This window comes from Camarhynchus parvulus, chromosome 17 (genome assembly GCF_901933205.1).
Source record: "Camarhynchus parvulus chromosome 17, STF_HiC, whole genome shotgun sequence".
NCBI lineage: Eukaryota > Metazoa > Chordata > Aves > Passeriformes > Thraupidae > Camarhynchus > Camarhynchus parvulus.
In genome coordinates this window covers 4,934,159-4,948,994 of record NC_044587.1, presented here as the reverse complement: position 1 = coordinate 4,948,994, position 14,836 = coordinate 4,934,159, and the positions used below count along the sequence as shown (strand labels likewise).

The window sequence follows — 14,836 nt, the reverse complement described above, 5'->3', positions numbered from 1 at the left end:
TTCACTGATTGTAGGTGAAATGTAAGGCTGGGTACTGAACTTAGCTCATACGCAGCACAGATTACTTCACTTTCTGCCATGTGTTAAATTTAAACAATACTTGTGATCACCCTAGCATGCTTTCTTGATGTTCCAAGCTGTTAAAAAAGCCACCAAATAACAACCCTACAAGTTACCTACCCCAAACCTAATGGTGGAAAATTACTCATTTCTAATAGAAGCAAATGTTAAAAAAGTCAGTTATCAAAGTGTAATATCAATGTTATTGGTAGCTTTCTTATCAGTGCATTCACTTGGGTTCAGTGACATTTATTGATGGATTTGTTTTACCTTGTCCACTGAACCTATGTTCTGGAGTATTTATGCTCTTACCTTTAAAAATCCTGGTAAGTTCAGATTTCCTTGAAGCAGTCTTTCTGCTGAACCAAGGACTTCACACATGTCAGGCCTGGTTCTTAGCTGAGTGGCCATGGATCTGTCTGTCCTGGTGGTGAGCACACAGCAATTAATGCATGTAATTAAGGCAGAAAGCCTTCAGGTCTGTGTGGCCCCATGTGATCTCCCTGTACCTACCATGGTTGTTATCACAAGATGGTGCTGTGGAGTTTGATAAACCTCAGACATGCTGAGAAGGAGAGAAGTGAGGTGGCCATAGCAGGGATGATCGTGTGTAGGCTCAGCCTATCCACTGTCCCTCATACCAGGTGAAATTCAGATTTGAGTAAATCCAGGCAGTTCTGTAGGATGCACTGTGGTGTGTAAAAAATGTGGAAGGAAAAAAATGTTAATTTGAGAGGAACTGGGTGTTGTCTTTACAGCTAGTCAGTGCTATACACAATAGCACTTAAGGTCTGGTTTAGTCCTGTGTTTTGTGTTGTTCTCCATGGGTGATGATTCTCTTTATGCTGAATGTCACCTCTGCTGTTGCCAGCTTTACCTACTGGTGTTGCCCTCTGGTTGTGCAGATCTGCAAGTTCAGTAACTGTGTATACAGGGGGACTTAGCAACTCTGTTATGCTACACTGATAATAAAAGAATAGCTAAGGAATAGATTTTCAGGGAAAACATTGCACAGGCTGAGAGCAGATTGTGGCTGCAGTGCTAGGATTCACTTGTGAAACACAATCTGGTTGGACTATTTAGAGGCTGTTGAAAGGAGCCCACGGGGAGCAAGTGAGTGGCAGTGTGATGCCAGAAGCAGAATGTTACCTAGTGCTGTCATGCTGCTAGTGTGGCTGGTTGAAAAAACCAAAAGTGATTTATTTGCACTGTAAAAAAGTGAAATCATTCATGTTAGGTTTATCAATGAATTCTCTTCACTAGAACCACATGCTCTGTAAGCTTCCTTTGGAGGCCCTGTTCTTCTGAGGGGCTGCTCGATGTCTCAGCTTCTCATGGGAATAAAAAATAGAACCACTGCTTACTATTAAATCACAAGCATTTTTTTCCCCTGCAGTTAAAGGCGGTTTTCTCCTGAAGTAGTAAAAGTTACTGGATTTTCTCATTATGCAGTTTGTGTTCCATGGTTAGAGCTGGCTGGGTTGTGTGCAGACACTGCTGGGCTACCTCTGGCCTGCTGGGATTTATTGTCAAGGGCTGCTTTCCCTCTTCTCTCACACAGATTTCATTAACTTATAGGATGTATTGGGGAATTACATTCTACACATTCAATAGCTGTTTTTCCTGGCACTGCGTGTTCTGGTGATGTCCTTGCTGATGACAAAGTACTAAAGAAAATTATTATTTCTTCCTTGCATCTGTTAGGACTAACAACTCCAGGACTTCATGGCTCAGTATCCTGGTGCTGTTTCCTGAGTGTTTTTCATGCTCTCTCCCAGCTGCTTCTCCACCTGTTTATTAGGTGGCAGTCCCCTGGGTCAAGTGGCAGCCATGACTGGAGTGTGACTGGATTAGGAATGGAGCAGATTTGGATTTACCAGACCTTTAGTCTGGGCTTGTCATAGGCCTTTGTTTTAGCAACATACAATTAATAAAAAAGCCTGTTCTAAGTGGCACTGATTTGGAATCACTAGCTAATAGCCATTTAAACTAGATTAGATATTTTTAAAAGAAAAGCAAAGTGGGAAAGGTGGAGAAATGGGTCTAAAGCCGTAGTTATCCATGGAGACCTTACATACCGAGATGCTGTGGATTGCTTGTGAAGAGTAGGCAGGGCACAGTGCTATGGCTGAGTTTGAGCTGCCTGGTTGTTTGCTTTTTTCCCTTGAAGGTGATCTTTAAAGCAGTATATCTGACCTACACAGGCTTCTTATCTTGCACAGCAGTGGGCGTAAACATCCCATTTTTAGAATCTTTTTTCCTCCCCTTTTAAAATCGCCACCTTCAGACTTAAGCAAGTGCTTAGTTACACCTTTGATCTGTCACTATATCTTCCTTCAGGTGGGGAGCCTTTGCTCTCTGTCCATTTGTAGATCTACATTGCAAATGTCTTGCAGATTTAAGGAAATCAGTCTTGCAAACTGACCTAGAATTGCTCAGCCTGCAAAGCTGCTCAACTGCCACCACCTTGTTTACAGGCATGTCGAGAAAAGAGAGGGAGTACCTATAATTTATACATCATTTTTGTTTGAAACTCTTGAGTTTTTTGGTCACTGGACCTCTCAAGTCTCATAGCACACCCTTGTGATCACATCCCCTGTTGTTTGAGGGAGGAATGGGTTGGAAAGCAGTTTGTTCTGCTGGTACCTGTGTGTTTGTGATGAGAGATGTGACATGGCACAGTCAGATCATGGGTTGCTGTTTTCCTGGACCACTGCAGTTAGAGTTGGCAGCAGAATTAGGGAAATACATGGCAGCCTGTTGCTCCCAGGCATCATTCATTCCCTGTGCTCCGTGCAGTGGGCAAATGATGATTAATGCTTTTGGGCTTGCCCCATGTCAGGAAAAACCATTTGGAGTATTCAGTGTCTTCCTGCTGCTGTGGCATGGAAATGCTGTGAACAAAGGGCCTGGTCCTGTGTGGTGCAGAGCAACCCGTGCTTGGCTGGACTCAGCACCACTTCCAGGTGCCCCAGAGAGCTGTCCAGGGTTGATGTGGCAGCTCTGTGCTTATCTTGTGCTTTGGACTTTATCTGACCTGGTGGAGCATTTCTGTGCCAAATGGCTGATGTGGTTCAGGACATTCAAGATTAACAAGTCTGTGCCACCTTCTTGGTGATACTGAGCCTTGCTGTATCTGTCTGACCTCTTCTTTCTAGTACAGGAATGCTTTTAAGCAGAGAGCTCAGGCTGTAGAGCCACACTTCTCAGAGCTTATTTTTCAAGGGTTAGATCTACATGTGCTGCATCATTGGGGGAGAGCAGAAAGCTTCCATTTACAGTTTGATAATGGCACAAATCACATCTCAAATGCATCAGCGTGAGTAGGGCAAGCAAAGCATTGAAGAAATATTCTCAGCTGTACCTTGAGCCTGTTCACAGGCTTGCATTATGGTTTTTCTTTATGGATTCTGTTGTCTGGGTTCAAGCTCCCTGCACCCTCAGCTGCAATCCTGTGATTGTTATTATGTACATATCCTGAAAAGGTTGGATTTATTCAGCAAAAGGCTATTGTGTGATGTGCAAGTGGATGGTCCAGCTTCTTTTTCCATCTTACAGACAGCCTCAACATTGGAAATTAGCATGAGGACAGTCTCAAAAAGAGACTGCTTATCAGAACACTGGGTGTGCTCTGTTTTGATTGATGCAGATCAGGCTATTGCAGGCACAAGCTGTTAAAGTAAATGGCGATAGAGAGGGAAAACTGAGTGAAGCAAGGTCTAGATGCTATAAATCTTCCATGGAAGATGGCTTTTATCTTTCTAATTACTATTTGAAAGAGCATGAATTAATTTCTAAAATCTTTGGTGGAAGGTCTTTTTAAAAATTTTTTCCCCTTCTCTGCAGTTAAGTACTGTCCTTTGCAGAATGGTTATCATACTCAAAATATAAATTTACCCAACCTTTACTGCATGCTGAGATTGCTGCTGTGTTATCACAGCCTTACAGGTTTGGGTTGCAAGTGATTCAAGTTTTAAGTGACAACTGCTGGCTGAGCCTTGCTCCTTGTAAATGCTGCTGTTGCTGTCTGGGCTGCCAGGCTGAGGTGAACAGAAATCTTGGAGTGTCCATGATAGCAAGACTCAAATAATACTGCTTGGAGCACATTCAGCCTGTGAAGAAGCAATTCACAAGCTGCTGATGCCAAGCAATGATGATTTTAGATTTTTCTCCAGAACAGTGTGTCCTGTAGCTTTGAGTTGTTTAAAAAAAAAACTGGCAGAATTTTGTAGACATGCATTAATGCTGACTTACGTATCTGGTAGTGGAGAGAAATATTGCTGCAGTTGAGGAGAGCAAGTCAGCTTCCACAGGTGCTCCTTTGCCTTTCTCCTTGGTGGTGGCTGTCTTTTTTTCCCCTCCTTGCCCTTCCTTCCCATGCTCAGACATTCTGGATATGTGAATATTTGGAAATGGGAATCCATTTATGACTCTTTGCTATTGATTATCATGATGAATAGCTGAGATGTTGAGCTGTGCTCCATCTCTGACTGGGAGAGGTGGAATTATGACACTTCATTTGGCAGTCAGATCTTTGGCTTTGCTGTCCTTTCCTCCTATGCAGTGCCTGAATCCAGCAGAAATGACTCCTCAGCTCACTGCTGTTGACTGTAAAGCACTGATAGACTGGCAGTTTGAATCGCAGCTGTTGAGTTGGTGTTCCTTCAGCTACAAAGCCTGGTAATTCTCCTGGCCTGTCAGTGCACCAACTGGTGGCAGTTCTTGAAGTTGGACGTGTTGAGTTCAAAATAGATCCTTCTGTGTGCAAACCGGTGTGTGGGAAATCACAAGATCTTCATGGTCACACTTAATGCAGCTCTTCTTTAGCTAGGACAATATTGCTTTCCTGTTTCACAATTCACTGCACTTATCATGCATATTTACATGCTTTCATTCACCAACTCTATTAGGAAAAGCTTTTAACTTCAGATCATCAGTCAGTTCATGTCTTGTGTTGGTCAGGTTGCTGCTCTTAGAATGTGTCTGCTGGAGGAGGGTTTGTATCTGGCTTGAGGTGTCTGTAGCATTCAGTAGTACCCCAGGAACACTAAAGGTAAACTGGAAAGGGACTCTTGATCTTTAGATTATAAAAGTAGTTTTATAACAGAATGCTGACTGTCTTCACTGTAGTTTCTGTAGTGGGAACCTACAGGAATTTATTTGCAGTGGTGCATTTGACACTTCCTTTGCATAAGAAAAGCTGCTTTGTTTTCGGCAGAGGAGGTGAAGCATTTCTTAGGGAGCTATTAGCTCTCCTCTCCCTCATCTGAAATACTGTATTTTGCTGTCTTGTGAACCTGGAAGACCTTACATGTAAATATATGCAGCCTTTTATAAATCATTGCAGTGGGTGAGTTCTGTGAGGGGATGCAGGTGAACTTCAGCTCAATGTATTGCACTTCCACATCTGAGAAATACATTACGAGGACTTGGAGGGAATACCAGTAAATATGTGGCAGTATTTTTTAATTGGCAGCTCATGTTCATTGGCTCTGAACTGCATCTCTGGATGCTGTCAACAGATCTTGGACTCTTTGCCTCTCATGTTGTCACAAAAGCATCAGTGGCCTGTGTTTGTAATCCTGCTGCACATCTAAAAGCTGACTCTTAGAGCAGAGCTGACAGCTGCTCCATCTGTTTTTGACCTCAGCTGGTTCACATGCTCTCTGTGCTCTCCAGCTGATGTGATGAGTGCAATACTGCAGGTTCACCTTGGGGCCTGGGCTGGCACGTTTGGGAACTGCTCAGGATGATTTCCTGAGCTTGTGAGTTGTGCCTGAGCCATGACAGAGGAACTTGCTTAGGTTTTCAAGTGCTTAGGCTGCTGTCCAGCAAGGTGCAGTGGTTCCCAGAGCTGTGATTACCTGCAAGTTGCTCAGCTCAGCTCTAGGCATGGAGCAGGTCAGGGAGGGCTCTAGAAAAGACAGGAATTTTCTAGGAGGCAATGTCAGGTGGAATGGCCCTTCTGGCAGGAGAGAGTGACAATATGCAGTTGGCTGTACACAGGTAGAGGAAGAATTACAGAATGCAGAGTGTGTGCATGTAAAATTTAATGCAAAAACAATCTCGGTTCCGTTTTTTGAGTGAATTCACCCCAGCCTGGGAGTTATCCTGTATGTGGACATGCCCAGCTGGCACTCCTCAGTAAAATCCTTCTAGCCTGGGTTTACCTGAGTCCTGCTTTTGACCACTTGCCTACCCTGCAGACAGGTATCAAAAGAAATTTTCTCATGTTAACAATTTTCTGATGGACTTTTGTGTTCTCTTTGTAGCAGCCATTAACCTAGCAAAGCTGAAGCTCTTCAGACATTACTATGTCATGGTAAGTAAAACACCTGCACACATGCATGTGGGGAACTTGGAAGCTGTTCAAAGCTTTTGATGGAATACTTATTGGAAACTACTGCAGCTGGTGCATGTGGTAGAGGCTCTTAGCACTGCTGTGCTTTGGCATCTTGGTCAACTGGCTTACAATCCTAAAAGCAACTTCCTTTTTTCTCCTAATGGTTATATCCTTCTGTCTCTCTTTAAATTCCAGCTATTTGTAATGCTTCCTGATTTCCTCTGGAGACAGCTTGAGCTGCCAGTTGAATTGATGGGCTTGAATAACATACTGTAAACTTGCTAAAAATTAAACTTGGGACCAAATGGTGCCTGGAGATGCATGTGTGCAGTTCCTGATTAAGTCAGTGGGAGCCATGAGTACGTTTCCCAGGAGAACACAGGCTTCTTAATGATTTCCAACGGCCTCATTTCAGGCTCTCCTAAGTGGCAAGAGTAATAAATTACAGTTGTGATTCTTGAAATTCTATGAAATTGTAATACTTAAAGAATTTCCTGCTGTAACTTGAGTATGTTACCAATAGTTTGAGTTATTGGATGTTCAACAAGCAGTAGAACTCTCAGCCTATATCTTCCATGTTTATTGAGGAGCGTGATAATGCTGGTTTGACGTAATGAGTTGTCTGGGAATTGCTTGAGCTGTTTCTTTGGGGTAAGAAGGTTCTTTGAGGATGGTGCTAGTGTTCTCATGCTTTCTCCTTTTCCTTCCCAGATTGTGTGTTACATTTACTTCACACGGATCATTGCAATTCTCATAAAGATTGCTGTTCCGTTCCAGTGGAAATGGCTGTACCAGGTATTTGCCAGCAAAGGAAAATACATCAATTTCTTGATCTTTAAATATAACTGCACAACAAAATTCCATAAAATGTTCCTCATGTTGTACTAAAACATCTCAAAGCACACTGCAGTACCCTGCCTCCTCTTGATTTTATCACTGATGTGCTTAAGGTGAAAGAATATATTCTTGGTTTTATGTTTGTCCAGCAAGGTTGCTGGATTATACATGAGATGTCTGAAAGTAATTGCATTATTGATTTTCAGTCTTTCAATTTAAAAATGTCTGAAGGAAATTAATCAAGAACATACAAAGGAGAAAAAAATTAGTCAGGTTTGCTCTATATAATTGAAGCCTGAGGGAGCCAGGGAAATAGGCTTTTGCTCTTCCATCTACAGGCTTCTTTTGCCTATGGACTTCTAAATACTTGGTTTCTTAACTCATAATCCAAGTGACTGTGCAGGGAGTCCTTGGAATACATTAACTGTTGAAAAAACTAAGCAATGTAGGGATGATTCCCTCCCCCACCATTTAAAAAGCCAAGTCTTGCCATAGTTCTTTTAAAGCTCTGGAGAGATGGATAGAACTGTAACTCTATTTAAAGTGACAGGGAAAACTAAAAGAACAAAGGATTTGACAGCCTTTAGCCTGGGATTAATGACAACCAGACAGGAATTATTTTATTTCTGCTGTGGCCCAGGCCTCTTGGCCATTAAACCTTGAACCTTATGAATGAGGAGCAATGTTTTGTGACCACAGAGCATAGCAGGGCTGAACCTCAATCTTAGTCTCGTGTTTTCCCTTGCAGCTGCTGGATGAAATGGCCACACTGGTGTTCTTTGTCCTCACTGGGTACAAGTTCCGTCCAGCATCAGACAACCCTTACCTACAGCTCTCTCAGGATGATGAGGATGACTTGGAGATGGAAGCTGTGTAAGAACCCCTCTCCCCTTTGATTTACCTCTTCACTTGATTTGAGAAAAGTAATGTTTAAAACCAGTTTACATGAATCTCTCTAAATCCTTCTCTGACAAAGAGGATCTGCCCACGTTTAAAGAGGAGGTGTCTGTACTGGTGTGTGTAAAGAGATTTGTGGTGTGCACAGGACCCTCTGACCTGGATATTGCAGAAGTGTGGAAAAAGCTGGTAAAGCTTTTCATGGGGCAAAAAGATGCCCATGAAAATGTGAAGTAAGAAAGCTTTTAATTTTAATTTAGATATGGAACATGGATAGTTTTACAGTTCATCATTAATGCTTCATATACTTCACAGCAAAAATGACCCACCAATCTGCAGAATGTAAATAAAAATAAATCTATAAAAATAATGTAATAATAAATAGATGAACAGGGTGTAAAGTCCCTTCTGCCTTGGTGTTCAGCTTTGCAAAAATTTATTTTAAGCAACACTGAGCCAAGGAGATGGATTTTTATCAATATCTTCCCTGGTTTATTCCCTGCTGTGAAACCATGAGGCACCACAAATGCTTCAGGACCTGAGCTAGTCTGGAAAAATTATACAGCAGGGCTCAAGCTAAGTCCCTGTCGATTTTCTTTGCAGTGGTTTTCTGAGGACTTAAAAATTGAGTGGCATTTTTGAATGTGTAATTAAAAATGCCCTAAGAAATTCTGCCTGCCAGGAGTGTTGGATACAGCTTTACATGCCCCGGAGTCTGCTGCCTTAATAGGAGCAGAGCTAACCTAATCCTTTGGTAGTTACAGGTTTGATGCATAATTGCAATTCATGTACAGGCTCAGAAGCCTGTTCCTAAGAGTTTTTCCAGTTGGGCAAATCTCCTTTACCTGGGTGAAATAAATCAACTCTGTTTTTATTACAGAGGCAAAAAAAAGTCCAAATGTGTTTGCTGTCATAGTTAGCTGAAAAAGAAATTAATCTTATATGAAAACTGCTACAAGGAGGTTTGAATCATAGAATCCAGACTGAAATGTCATGTAAGGAGTTTAACTTCTCAGAAATATGGCTAGTAACAAAGCTCTTTTTAAATGCTTAGCTATTTTTGCTTTGGGTCTAGAAAATCTGTCATTTTTGCAAGTGGAATCCAACTAGTGGGTAGTGACCTTAAAATCACTATCACTTACATGTGTTTCAATGGTTTATGTAAGAAACTGGTCTCAGTTTGGAAGCTGTTTGGTAAAAAAGCATTCACATCAGGAAGTCACTGTGTGAACTGGCAGGATTTGTGATTGTAGCAAAACAAGCTTTTTTCCCTTTTTGCCTGTTAGAGCGAATTTCAACTTTGTATTACGTGCTTAATGAATTTTTGCTTGTGGGGGTTTTGCTAGGACTAATAATAGGACACCTGTCAAATACAGTTATTTTAGTCAATTGAGAAGTTGCTAAATTTAGGAGAATCTGCCAAAAATGAGCTGGAGGAAGTTTAATGAAGTAATTCAGTGATTTACATCTCATCAGGGTTAGAATTCCTTGTGAGCCTTTTCCTAGTAAGGCATTTTGCTCTTTGCTTTGGGAGTTTCCATTGTTGTGCCTCGTGGGTTGTTCCCCTTAGCCTTGCTTGAATTTTCTGATTTGATTCACCAGAAGTTTTTTTCCATTTGGGCACTTGGCAGGGTATAATCTGTGCCTGGTTCTCCCTTCCCCAGCTCCATCAGGAAGGTTATGTTTGTAGATCTTTGAATAACAGAGTTTATACACATTCTGAGACAGGTGAAGCACTGCAATGGATGTGTATGGAATTTCTCACTGATTTGGTCTTGCTGGTCCTGTTTTTGTCTTCATAAATATTAAATGTTGTTTCTGTTTTCTGGGGGGAAAAGCTATCTGGGTTTATTTGAGCGGGTGACTAAGTATCTGTCAGTGTCCTGACTAACCGCTGCATGAGTGTTTTGTCTTTCATGTGATAAATACCCACTTGTCTTTACAGGCTATGGCAGAAACAAAAAACCTGCAAACTTCTTGGTGTTCTGCTATGTCAGTTTTATTACTTTTTGCCTTTTCCAGAAGGTTTTTGTTTAAAATCAGGTTCTCTAAAACAGAAGCATTCAGTTCCTTTAGTCTCAACATTTCTATAAGCTGTGAGGTTATCAAACCTCTTTTCCAGGCTTGCTTTTCTTCCATGAAAAAAAAAAAAGGACATTTTAAGTGCAGCTCTCTAGTTTGGGTCTGTTTTCATGCATTGAAAATGATACAAATCTCAGTCTGGCAGTAAATGCAAATATTGTTAAGGACATTGGAAATCTGGAAAGTTTCAAGAAAAATCTGCAAATTAGGTGTCTGCACAGAAGCAACGCAAGGCACAAATCCTCTCTTTGTAAGTCCTTGTAACTCTCAGGAATAAAATACAAATCAAGAATAGCAAAGATAACTCTGGCTTGGGGAAAGGATCCACAGACTTTGCTGCAATCTCTTCAGTTGTTCCAGGCTCCACAGAAGTTGTCCTGGCAGGGAGGAGAGTGTGACTAAAGCTGAGCTAAGGACCTGTCTGTCCTTTTTCAAGCAGGTTCAATAGCCATTCATCATCAGCAAAGTGGCTTTCTGTGTATTCTGTGCTGGGCAGCCTCTTGAGCTCTGTCAGTACGTGGGCTCGTTGCTGACAGTTTGTTAGATTCAAGTTCCCTGCTTGAAAAGGTGCAGCCACACTTGGCAGAAAGAGCTGTCAGGCTTCCAGTCCTAATGCCATTTCTGGGGCATGAGCACAAAAATATGAACAGTACAGTGGATGAGGTGGGGGTGAGGAAGGGGAAAGGAAGAATCTTTGGTTGGTTTGCTTTTTTTTTTTTAATTAACTCAGCTGGCTTTAGCTGCTGGATATCAAAATGCTCTTTAACGGGTCTTGGTTGAGAGTGATGTTCATGCATGCGGGGGAGGTTAAGATATTTCCACTGGAGGAGAGATTGCAGAAGAAACCCATTAATGGTTTTGTTCTCAAGTTGGTAAATCTGTCTTACTCAGTGTGTGGAGACTTTGCTTGTCCTTAACACCCAAAACAGCCTCAACACAGGGAACTGTTGTGGTAACACTGATCTTTGCTTATGCCTTGGGATCTGGAGTTTCTCTCTGTGTCATGAGGCAGCTTATTCTGTGCTGAGATTTGATGACCTGCTTGGTTGTTTTTCTCTGCTTTCTCTGAGGTTGTGCTTCATGGCAGACTGATTCATGGTGCTCTCCATTAGCAGTGATTTTCTTCACCTAACACATCTTTTGCTTGCAGAGATCAGCTTTTTTGTTCTATGGCTGATCAGTTTTCACTCCAGTTTGCAATAGCTTGTAAGGGCAGGCTGCTGCCAGTATTGCAGTGCTTCTTGTGGACTATAAAACAAATCAACAGGAGAAAAGACAGTTGAAATCCACCACTGTGGAGAGCTGAAGATACTTCTGAATGTTTAGCCATTCCTTGATACCTTAGATACAATGCAGGAGAAAAATAAACCCTGTGAAATCTCTGCAGCACATAGCAGTGTGTGATGGAGTGCTTGGGGAGCTCCTTCTCTGCCTCATTTGTGACAGATATCCCTCTGGCAGGCACAGAAATGCTCTCTGGAGAGGGATGCTTCAGTGAGAAGGATTTGTTGCATTTTAACTGCTGCTGATTTGTGGGCTGGAAATGCAGTTCAGCAGACTGCAGGTGAGGAACATTTCCCTGCTGTATTGCAGGTCAGAGCTGAAGTGCTGAGGACAATGAGGATTTCAGTGTGCTTGGTCTTAGTGCTGCTGCCTTTATTTTATTGGGCACTAAAAGGTGATGACTGGACTGATTTTGAGAGCGAGAGGAATTGCCTGTTGTACCAGAACAATCTGAGAAGAGGAGGGACTTGAGAGCTACTTCTTCATGCACTAGGCACGAGACAAGAACAGTCCCTTCAGCTCTTCAGATGGGATTTAATCTTCACTCTTGGAGAATCCACACAGAAATCTCTCCCAGCTATTTGCTGCTACTGAGGGGGGACACAGTAAATGGCCTCTATGGTAGCAAAGGATGTGATTAGATCTGCCTGCACTTTCAGTGTGCAGCTGTCCATAAACATGGCAAGTGGATCATTCCCTCCTGGCTGTAACCTTGCATTACTTCTGTCACCACCTTGGTGTGCAGGGGCTCTCTGATGGCATTAGAGTGCAGTGCTGCAATCTAGGCTGTGTGCCAGGTGGGATCTTCCCAGCTGGGAGTCAAGTATTGGGACTGCTTTGGTGTCATGCATGTGTGAAACACCTCTTTATATATCCCAGTGTCTCTGCTGCTGCATTGCTGTGTGAGGTGCTCATTTCTGCTTTGTAGTTCATGGCAATCTTCAGCTCCTCCCTGAGGAATGGATACTTAGCTCCTCATTCTGTAATTATGAAGTTGATTATTTCTGAAGAGTAAACTTGGTAGCTGTCTTGCTGCATCCTCCTGTACTTTTCAGACTATTACTTCAATTTGCCAGGATCTTTCTGCATTCTAGTCTTGTTCTCCAGTATGTAACTCTTAGTGTCTTGTGCAGATTCAATAAGCAAGTTCTCTATTCCATTACCCAGGCAATTACTGAAAATACTGAGTAGAAGTGAACCCAGGACAGGCCTCTCTGGAACCACACTCAATATTCTTACATTTTTGACAGGAAACCATTAAGTAAATCTCAATGCATACTTTTCCAATTAGTTATCCATCTACTTAGGTTTTGTCTAGCTTATGTTTCTCCAGATTTTTTCCTATCTGACTGTGGGAAGGAAACCTTTGGCAACAGGGAGAACTTAAAAGATCTGCATGCCTCTGTACTGATTAGTTTGATCTCTTCTAGGAAATGTTTATTGTTTAGTAATTCCATCTTTCTCCTTTAAGCAACCTGCTTACTTTTGTCTGTACTTGCCTTATTTTACTTTAGTAGGGATAAAAGTTATTTGATCTGTACTCTTGTGACCCTTTCCTATTAAGCCCAAGCTCATCTAGGCCCACTCTAAAGTGAAAACCAGTGATGATCCCAGTATGGCCACTGCTGGAATGTCACTGAACACAGCAGGCTGAGTAAATTATTTTTACAGTACATGAACAGAAGCTGGGATCTAACATGGAGCTAAGGGAAGAGGAGTGTTATCTGAAGATGACTTCTCCTCTTGGGGTGATGCTGTGGAGATGTTGTTAGCAGCTCTGATCAAATAAAGCACTCTGACATGGTAAACAGCAGGTGAAAGTGCTCACAGACCAACAGGGGCAGCTTTGAACAGGACAGGTCTGTGTGTGCTTCCAGGCATCCCTTGGGAATGCATTGAGCTATTGGCACTCTTACCTTCAGCATCCAAAATAACCTTTGTACCATGTTTGTGGGGGAAAAAAATACCTGTATGGAATGAGAATCACACTGTGCAAAAGAATAAAGGAAATGTGTTGTGCATCCAAATTGCCTGTTTGGTGGAGCAGCAGAGAAAAGCTGAAGAGCTGTTGGGGAGCCAAGGCAGTTCCAAGAGGAATGGTGCTGTTCTCCCTGCATGAACAGTTCAGCCTGCCTCATACTGAGTGGTATTGTGAGGCCTTGTGGTTCAGTGGTCAGATTGCCATGACAAATCCAAGCTTGGATGGTATAAAAGGATAACTTTTCCTTTCTGTTTTGTTGCTGCTCATTTTGCTATTAAGAGGAGCTGGTGTGCATTAAGCTAATAAGGTTCATCTGGGGCACTGTGTATTTGTGTCATATGTTGCATTTATTAAAATGCAGAAGAAAGGGTGGTCAGCTGCATAGTAAATGGTTTTTTTTTAAGTGAACTGCACAAATTTAGCAAATAGACACCTGATTTAACTGTTTTAACCACCCCTGTTACCTTTTTTTTGAGGTATGAGCCAGTATTACTTGCTGCTTTAGTTTAGTGATAAATGGGAAGGGCCTTGAGGTGCTCAAGGACAGTGGCTGTGCTTCCAGCTCCCACCTGTGCTGTGCCAGGGTGGTACAAGAGATCAAACATGGGAACTGCTCAGTGTGGGTAAAGAGATGTGAGAAGTGTTGTTTGATGGGTGTGAGCTGTTGCTGAAATGGATTTTAGAGTTCAAGGTCTGATGTCTGATGCTTCTCCCTTCTCTTCTAGGGTGACGACTTCAGGAGTAATGGAGGGCATGAAGAAAGTCAAGAAAGTGGTGAATGGTTCAGCAGAGCCTCAGGGCGAATGGGAGAGCACAGCATGATGGACTGGACTAAGGCAGCACTTTCAGAGAAACTTTTTTAATTTATTAATATTACTCTCAGTGGAAAGGGAGCAACTTGCACTCCCCACCACTGAAACTGCAGAGTGGGGTGTGTCTAGGGAGAGCAAAGCAGTGCAGAAATATAACTATTCCTTTGATCATAAGAAAATGGGATCTCCTGGTACCTGCAAGGAGCCTGAAGCTTTCCTAGGGATTTTGGGTAGCTTTTTTTCCCCCCTTTCTGGATCGGTTCTTTATTCTGAATTGTTGTGTTCCTCAGAATGTGTAATACTGATGTGAAGAGGGATCTTCAGTGTGTATGTAAAGAATATATTTTATATAATGCTCATATATATGCACACACACACACACTTGCTTTGTAACATGAATGCTGGGACTTGCAAAGCCTGTCAGAAGGTGGGAAAAGAAGATAAAGACATGTAAGTATTTTTTTTCTTTTTATAAACTCTCCTTTTGGCTTGGATGGAACATTGCAAAACAAATGGATGGGAACAACTGCAGTTATTTGA

At 42.2% G+C, this 14,836-nt stretch overlaps 1 protein-coding gene across 1 annotated transcript in view; it reads left to right on the top strand.

Annotated features, from left to right (window-relative positions):
- GPR107 (G protein-coupled receptor 107) overlaps positions 1-14,652 on the top strand; it is a 32,083-nt gene extending 17,431 nt beyond the window's left edge. The window contains exons 15-18 of the mRNA XM_030961388.1: positions 6,333-6,382; positions 7,115-7,198; positions 7,989-8,113; positions 14,210-14,652. Of these exons, the coding sequence (XP_030817248.1) occupies positions 6,333-6,382; positions 7,115-7,198; positions 7,989-8,113; positions 14,210-14,306 (356 nt within the window). The 3' untranslated portion in view covers positions 14,307-14,652. The remainder of the gene's footprint in view (positions 1-6,332; positions 6,383-7,114; positions 7,199-7,988; positions 8,114-14,209) is intronic.
- Positions 14,653-14,836: the final 184 nt, after the last annotated feature.